We start from the raw sequence: 9,127 nt of genomic DNA, 5'->3' as shown, positions 1-9,127 counted from the left end.
GTCACCGACAATTACAAAATCACTTTGCGTGACGAATATTTTGTTTCATCGTGCAAAGGTCCATGGCAGGCCGAAATATTTAGTATTTATTTTCTTTCATCGAAAAAACAGTTTCTCAAAATACTAGCATTGACAAGGTCATCAAACTTTGCAGTTTACTAGCTTTTTCAAGTAGCACAGATTTACCTCGTACTTTGTGCTACTTGAAAAGGCTTATTAACTCTAAAGTTTGATGACCTTATCAATATTAGTATTTTTTTTTATTTTTTTTGTCAAACGATAGATTTTGTTAGATTAACCACCGACAGAGTTCAAACTCACATCGTCATGCAAAAACTCAACTTCTTTCCAATACTATAGTAAGGGGCCACTTGCATCAATACTAGTACTTTGAGAAACTGTTAATAAATACTTGAAGTCTATATTTAATTAATGTTCCTAATACAAATTAAATCAATATTTAAAGATACCGTTCAAAATTAAAATAATGAAACTATTCGTCCATAACATCTAACTAATGTTAGGTTGAATTGAAGAGCACGTTCAATCCTACATGTCAATTATGAATTGAAGATTAGGTGCACGTTTTCTATGGGTAACTAACCGGCTCTTCTAAAGGTAGCACCACAATGCATATGCAAAGTATCTTCACTCAATATATATATCTGTTACCATAACATCCAAAAAGGCAACAAAAAATGGGGGGAACGGAGGTGGAGAGAGTGCAGGCACTGGCTTTGGGCGGGTTGAACCAACTTCCGGCCAAGTTTGTTCGCCCCGCCCATGAGCAGCCTGAGAACAGCAAAGCCTTAGAGGGGGTCTCAGTGCCTGTTATCTCCCTAGCTCAGCCTCATGATGTTGTTGTGAAGAGGGTGGCGGAGGCAGCCACCGAATGGGGTTTTTTTCTCATCACTGACCATGGCATACCGTCGTCTTTGATCCAACAGTTGCAAAAAGTTGGTCAGGAGTTCTTCCTCCTCACTCAGGAGGAAAAGGAGGCCTATGCGAACGACCCTGCGAATGGGAAGTTTGATGGATATGGCACTAAAATGACAAAGAACCATGACGAGAAGGTCGAATGGATCGACTATTTCTTCCATCTTACAGCGCCTCCATCAAAGGTCAACTATGAAATCTGGCCTAAGAACCCTCCATCTTACAGGTATATATCTCTAACTAACAATAATTCATGCACATAAAGCTCAAGATTTGTAACATTTTTTTTGACACTACTCCTTGAAACTAAATTTTCCAAAACTAGATTAACATCCTTTCACAAGATTCAATTTTCAAACAAACCGAGTGTAAGATCTAATATTTAATTTTGATCATTTGACTTTATATTCAACTCAGCAACTTTCCAAATAGGAATTGAAGAATCAATTAATTAAAAGAATTATTTTTGTTTGTTCCTAAATCGCCATTTTCCTATGATTTAGCTAATAAATATTGACTATTAGATCTCTGAGCTTTCATTTTTATTTTGAAACCAATAAAAAAAATTATTTTTATTAAATGTCTATACGAGTTGCACAATTAGGGTTGGCAATTCTAACCATTAAGCCCGATAACCATGGATAACTGCCCGAATGGATTGGGTTTATATATGAAAATTCGGGTATGGTATGGATATGGGGAAAAACAGTGAACTTTATTCGGTTATGGTTTTGGATATGGTTATAGGGGTCCCCAATCTGTATCCGTCCCCGAATCCGACCCGAATATATATATATATATATATATATATATATATTTGATATATAATATAATTTTTTTCAATTTACCGAACCCTCCCTATACTAATTCATTATGCATGCATCAAACCCGTATACTATCTTTATTATGCACCAAACATCATGCATGGGGCATACCAACAACCTCATCAATTCAATACTCTTATTGTTATACTCAACCGAATTAATTCATTGAATCATTTTATATATCAATTATCAAATATTACAAGTTTATCAGATTCATCTCTCTTCAAGAGTCTCACTGTCAAGAAATTGGTGCATATTATCATGAACAACTTCAAATATATTGTTAGTTTTTGTAATTGGATATTGCGATTTAATGATGGAATTAGTATCTACTAAAATTTATAATGTGTCAATTGGATAAATATATATATATTTTTTTTTTACGAAGATGGATATAACCGATAACCGATTGAAAATTTGTTACCCAGTGGATATGGTTATGGATAATCCCCAATGGTTAATTTGTGGTTATGGATATGGTTAATTTTCGTGGTTATGGGGATGGATATAGCATTTCTGTCCCCAAACCGAACCGTTGTCATTCCTATGCACAATCAGGTCTCATTTATGAAAAGCAACATGTCCAACTCACATACGTACTACTCCCTTATATTATCGCTTATCTTTCTCAATTGTATATTCTCATGATTCATATGCTTCTTGCATTATGGAACAACTCAGGTTTGCAAATCTATTTTTTACCTATGAATTGTGTTTATTCATGTATACCAATAGATTGTGTTTATTCATGTATGATAATTTTTTGTCTATGGAGATTGACAAGTACTATCATTTGTGTACTTATATGAAGATACATGGATTAAAGTTTGCATACCGAAATTACGTACATATGCTTATACCCTTATACTTCCGTATCTATGCCTATGCACTTATACTTTCGCACCTATGTTTATGCCCTTATACTTTCGTACATATGCCTACACTTCCGTATCTATGCTTATACACTTATACTTTCGTACCTACGTTTATACCCTTGTACTTCCATACCTATGGTTATGCACTTATACTTCCGTACCTATGCTTATGCACTTATATTTCCGCACCTATGCTTATGCTCTTGTACTTTTGTAGGTTTAGCACTTTGTTAATGTACTTATAATTTTTATGGGTGTTCTTCTTTTTTCTTATGGAGATGGAAATTGTGTTAGTGATGATGTTTTGCTTTTCTTTTGTAATGTATTTTTGTCATTCTTTCACGTTTATATTCACATTTAATCAAAATAAAAAATTTCATTTATTTTCTTGTACCTATTACTACTTTCCAAAAATTTTAAAAATTTAGAATTTTGATTTTAGTGTATTAATGGGTGATTTGAGTGTGAAAGCCAATTTCTAATTTTTAGTCTTAATTATGAATTGAATATGAAAATGTGGATGGCAAGTTTGTAAATAGTATATGTGATAGAGGTAGTTAAATATGACATGGTGTTAAGATTTTAAAATAGAGACTTAAATTGGATAGAGAAAATCATACAAGTCATAGTCTAAAAGTAATCTTATTTAGGCCCTGAAATCTAAAAACCCATTTTCCTAAGTAAAACCCTTCTCTTTTGTTTTCTTGACTAAAACCCAATGACTAGATTCTAACTAAGCAAATTTCTTACGAGTGGTGCCCACCCATCTTATTTTGATTATCGTGAACCTTGTCCAGTATATATATATAGAGAGTGTTTTCTCGTAAAAAAAAATTAAACAAAATTACCCAATAACTCCAAATATCAACAACAGGCAGCAGCCTCCTCTTCTAAAAATTCCTAAAACCGTCACTTCCAACGCCTCCAAATCCTCAGCCCAACCGCAGATTCACTCATAGTTTTGTGCTGCTCTAATTTTTCTCTAACATCAGATTCCTTTAAAGTCTATATCTGGTAAGTATCCAATTGTCCCACAACACCAAATACGATCGGTTTTTAGGTTTTTTTCCTCTTTCTTTAGTTTGAATTCCTAAACTACCCCTAATAATACGTGGATGTGGTTTTTGAGCCTGTTACTTGTTATATCTATTTAACTTTTTGAATTTATTTTACAAAATATTTCATGCAATTCAATGTATTAACTTTCAAATTGTTGTAAGGTGCCGATTGAATCATAATACTACTATTTTCATTCTTTTATGCATTAACTATGCAACTTATTTTTCCTATCAACACAACAATAAACCTAAAATGGCTTTGGCTATTGCATACTTCAATCCCTAATGCACAAAACAAATTAAGCTATGCTCCGCGCAACTTAAACCTACAAAATAGTCTAATATACCTATTCCATCACACCAAAATTTAAAAGGAAAACTAATGAAAATGGCTTGAAAACTTTGAGTTTTAACTATAAGGACAAAAGAAAGGGTGAAGTGAATATTACCAGAATTGATTTTTTAGTGTAAAAATATGGTTTTTTGTTAAAGTAAATAGTACTAGAAGCTTTTCGTTAAAATTCCCAAATTTAAAGGGTGTAATTTACCTACAAAATGGTCTAATATACCTACATGATTTATGTGCATTAGTTTACAAGTTTATTTAGTTTCCTACCATAACAAAGCACAGTATATTATTTAATATTACTATTTTTTAACAGGTACATTAATTTAAATGTAGGTAAATTAGTGTAATATTTTAGATCAGTAGGTAAATTAATTTATTCTATATGCAGGTAAATTAATTAGTATAAAATTTTATAGCAGTAGGTTATGTTATTAGTATTTTGTATATGTATATTTTACAATTAGAAATATGGTGTATATTTCATGTGGGGCTTGTTGCTCAACATAATTATGGTGAGAAATAACATTTATTGACATGATTAGGGTGTTGTGGCACAAGTTGTAAGTCTACATGGATGCTTATTTGAATCTTAGGTTTTATTTGGATGTTTAAATTTAGGTGAGTTTTTATTTAGAAAATAAGAGTTGCAAGGGGTAAAGTATGGCTACACTAGTACTCAAACTTAATTAAGAAATTTACTTAGTTGGAGCCTTGCTAGTCATTGAATTTTTGTTGGGAAAATATATTATGGTGGATTTTAGGTAAAGAAAATTGAATTTCTAAGGATAAACTCACATTTTCAGAAAATTATTTGGGATTTAGTTTTTATGTTTGAGTGTCGGAGAAAGTATATGAAGGGATGGAGAAGAGTGATGGGAGGTGAGGGAGAAGAAATTTCTTCATATACTCCCCTCCATGACATAAGACAAAAATAAAAACTACAAAACAAAAAAAAATCAAATGGTTGTAAAACAGGTTACTTATGCAAACATACCCCGCGTGAGTGCTAGTGTAGCCGTAGTAGCTAAATTTGATGTGTTCTCGCCTATGCATTTGAGTTTTAGTCCTCTCCCTAACTATAGAGTAGCTTAATGTTATCGCTTTTAATTAGAAAAATGACTTTTATACAACGATATAAATTGGGGGAATAGGATTGAGCTGTCTAATGGTTATATGACATTGTAGGGAAGTGAATGACGCATATAACAAGGAAATGCTAAGAGTGACAGACAAGTTACTGGAGGTGCTTTCAGAAGGTCTAGGGCTGGAAAGCAAGGTTCTGAAATCCCATGTGGGAGGTGAAGAAGTGGAACTGGAAATGAAAATCAACATGTACCCACCATGCCCTCAGCCCCAACTAGCCCTTGGAGTTGAGCCTCACACTGACATGTCAGCCCTAACCCTACTTGTCTCGAACAATGTTCCTGGCCTTCAGCTGTGGAAGGATGACAACTGGGTTGCTGTCGACTACCTGCCAAATGCGGTTTTTGTTCACATTGGTGATCAGATGGAGATCTTGAGCAATGGCAAGTACAAGAGTGTTCTCCACAGAAGTTTGGTGAATAAGGAACGTACGCGCATGTCGTGGGCCGTGTTCATTGCTCCTCCACATGAGGCTGTGATCGGACCTCTACAGGAGCTCTTGGACGAGCAAAATCCTGCCAAATACTCGACCAAAACATACGCGGAATACCGACACCGAAAGTTCAACAAGCTCCCACAGTAGGAGTGATTTTATTTCCATTTTCCGTTTTATATTCGAATAATCCCTTCAATGGTGATCATATGTTGTCATCAAGTATAGGTGAGTTGGATTCATTTGCTTTGTCATCAATCTGCATTGTTGTATCATTTGCTCAAGTGTCCATGAATCGTATTTGAGTTCTGTTTCAAACTTTAATTATCATTATATTTTATCCAGTTGTTAGATTCAACATACATGCAATGCCCATCATAGAAAGAGTCACTACAAGGGAAAGAAAAACCCCTTTAACAACATGCTTTGCATGTTGCGGACAGCTATACACAACATGCGAAACATGTTGATCTTAACGTTGTTAAAAGGAAAAGACTCCACCTCACATACCTCTTGGCCATGAGGCCACTGAGGATGAGCATGCTAAGTTTAACATAAAGAAACCAAAAGAGGCAAATAATAGATTACTTTCATTTGGAGTTTATATAGCAAAGGCTATGTACAATACTTTCTCCAACAAACATTAAAAACCTAACCAAAATCATATACATGTAACAAAATGATTGGTTGCCTACACTAATGAAATGTCATGACTTGGCATCTTCATCTGTACACCCCCTCAAGCTGAGCTTGGAAGAACTAGGAGTTCCAAGAGAAAGCTTGGATTGGAGAAAGAGAAATTTGTTCTTAGACAATGACTTGGTGTGGATATAAGCTATTTGGTCCTGGCTATAAACATACAGAACTTTAACCAGATTGGCAAGAACCAGCTCCCTTATAATGTGGAAATCAATTTCTATGTGTTTGGTTCTTGCATGAAAAATTGGATTTGATGCAAGAGAGATGACAAAGATGTTGTCACACCAAACGGTAGGTTTAACAGATAAGGAAAAGCCAAAATCTTTGAAGACTTTACAAATCCATCTAACTTCAACTGCGGTATAAGCCAAGGATCGATATTCAGTCTCAGTAGAAGAACGAGCTACTGTGGGCTACTTTTTAGCACTCCAACTAACTAAGTTGAGCTAAGAAACACAGAGAATTCACTTGTGGATCTTCTCTCAAAAGTGCAGCCAGCCCAGTTTACATAAGAGTAGGCTGAGAGAATGAGATGACTTTGTGAAACCAAATACAATGTGAAGAGGTACCCTTATAAAACCTGAGTATCCTTTTGGCTGCTTGCATATGTAAATCTACTGGAGTATGCATGAATTGGCATACTTCATTGATTGCAAAAGAAATATTAGGCCGAGCCCATGCTAGATACTGTAGGCCTCCCACAGTTACTCTGTTGGCTTTTCCAAAGGTATACCACTATGATCCAATTTTGAAGTACCAAGAGGTGTACAACATGGCTTGGCACCCTCCATTTTTGTCTTCTCTAACAAATCCATAAGATATTTACCATGATGAAGAAAAAGTCCTTCTTTGGTTCTTTGAACTTCGAGACCCAAGAAATAGGCCAGATGACCTAAATCCGCTACTGGAAACATAGAACTTAATTTCTTGATGAACAAGTTATAAACTGATGAATTTGGTCCACTGACCAATATGTCATCCACATGTACATGGACAATAACAAGAACTGGAGCCTTTAGAACAAATAGGGATGCATTTGAGGAGGATTAAGTGAAACTAAGAGACTTGAGAGCTTGAAATAGTTTGTCAAACCATGCCCTTGGGGCATGTTTAAGTCAATACAAGGACTTTTTGAGTTGACACATATGGTTTGGAAAGTTTGGATCACTAAAACCAAGAGGTTGATGCATTACTTATTCTTTCACGTCACCATGAAGAAATGCATTACTTATGACAAGTTAATGCATAAACACTTCTTCTTTCAAGTCACCATGAAGAAATGCATTACTTATGACAAGTTAATGCAGTAACCAATTAAATTGAATAGCAAAGGTCAACAAAATTCTTATAGTAATAGACTTTGCCACATGACTGAAGGTTTCTTGATAGTCCACGCCCTCTTTTGGATGAAATCCCTTAGCAACAAGCCTTGCTTTATATATGTTAATAGTTTCATCAACCTTTATCTTGATTCTAAACACCTACTTACAACCAACAACATTCTTCATCTCAGAATGAACCAAAATCCAAGTTCCGGTGGGATTGGAGAGCATTAAATTCATCTTGCATAGCTGATCTCCACTCAGCATACTTAGAAGCTTGATTAAAGGTTGTTGGTACATAATCAAGAGAAGATGGTAAGGGGTGTTTAGTGGCAGTGTAAGCTTGAGGCGTAAAAATGCCAATCTTGGATTTAGTAACCATATGATGGATGTTGTGGACTTGTAAAACTGAAGAAGAGGAATGAGATTGTAAAATGACTGGAGTTTTGTGGTTGCACAAACTCACTAGAAGCATGTGAAATTGAGGAAGTATCGTTGAAGCTATAGCCTGATAGGATAAGTGGTGAGCTTGAAATTGGAAATTGCAAGTCAATAATAGAAGAAATAGTAGAAGAAGTACTAGGATTAGTTGTGGACTTGGCATCTTGAGACATTTTATGAAATGGAAATGAAGTCTCATCAAATAAGACATGCCTAGAGATATAGACTTTGGCAATTGTAATATCCAAGCACCTATATCCTTGTGCTGCAAACTATATCCAAGAAAGACACACTGCTTGCTTTTACCATCAAGTTTTGAAGTGACATATGGTTTTATACATGGGTAGCAACTACACCCAAAAACCTTTAACCTAGTATAAGCTGAGGATGTATGAAAAAGTAATTCCCATGGAGATTGAACAAGACCAAAAATTGGCAATCTGTTAATCAAATAAAGGGCAGTCAAGAGAGTTTCAACCCAATAAATTTGTGGGATATGAGATGCAACAATTTTCTAGCTGTTTCTACAAGATGACTATGTTTCCTTTCTATACATCAATTTTGTTTAGGTATATGTGGGTAACTGAACTGATGAGAAACACCATTCATTAGGTACTGGTGAATTCACCCCCTAAATCTAAACGTATAGATTCTATTTAAGTACCAACAGATTTTTCCACATATGTCTTTAAAGATACAAAACTACACCTCAAATTTTGTTCTTAAAAGAAAGAACTAGCTATATCTAGTATAATCATCTACTAACAAGTAATATCGAAAACCATTCAGAAGTTATAGGGGTAGGTCCCCATACATGATAATGAAGTAGTGCTAAGCTTTGAGAAGTAGATGAACCAACAAGGTGAAAATGCAGCTTACGATTTTAGCTATAGCACAATCTAAACAAGAAAAATCAACAGAGGATTTACCTTGCAATGCATGTTTATTACCAAAAATCACTTTTCAAAATATATTGGAAAAGGGATAAGGTAATCTATTAATGCCATATCTTTATTAGAGCTTTAATACCGACAAGTGCTGATGATG

At 34.7% G+C, this 9,127-nt stretch overlaps 1 protein-coding gene across 1 annotated transcript; it reads left to right on the top strand.

The window, feature by feature from the left end:
• Nucleotides 1-683: 683 nt before the first annotated feature.
• LOC125476694 (flavonol synthase/flavanone 3-hydroxylase-like) lies at nucleotides 684-5,962 on the top strand. The gene is made up of 2 exons (XM_048583047.1): nucleotides 684-1,162; nucleotides 5,228-5,962. Exons 1-2 carry the CDS (start codon nucleotides 699-701, stop codon nucleotides 5,766-5,768), a joined length of 1,005 nt encoding a protein of 334 aa, XP_048439004.1. The 5' UTR covers nucleotides 684-698; the 3' UTR covers nucleotides 5,769-5,962.
• The last annotated feature ends 3,165 nt before the right edge of the window (nucleotides 5,963-9,127 follow it).

This window comes from the organism of the source record quoted next, unplaced genomic scaffold, assembly GCF_019419815.1.
Source record: "Pyrus x bretschneideri cultivar Hongxiangsu unplaced genomic scaffold, Pyrus_bretschneideri_v1 Contig2, whole genome shotgun sequence".
Classification (NCBI taxonomy): Eukaryota; Viridiplantae; Streptophyta; class Magnoliopsida; order Rosales; family Rosaceae; genus Pyrus; species Pyrus x bretschneideri.
Note: the sequence above shows the minus strand (reverse complement) of the source record. Positions and strands in the feature narration are given on the sequence as shown.

Coding starts and splice junctions, on each gene's coding strand:
- LOC125476694 (XM_048583047.1), top strand. CDS start 699: ATGGGGGGAACGGAGGTGGAGAGAGTGCAGGCACTGGCTTTGGGCGGG. Junction 1,163..5,227: donor AAGAACCCTCCATCTTACAG/GTATATATCTCT, acceptor ATGACATTGTAG/GGAAGTGAATGACGCATATA.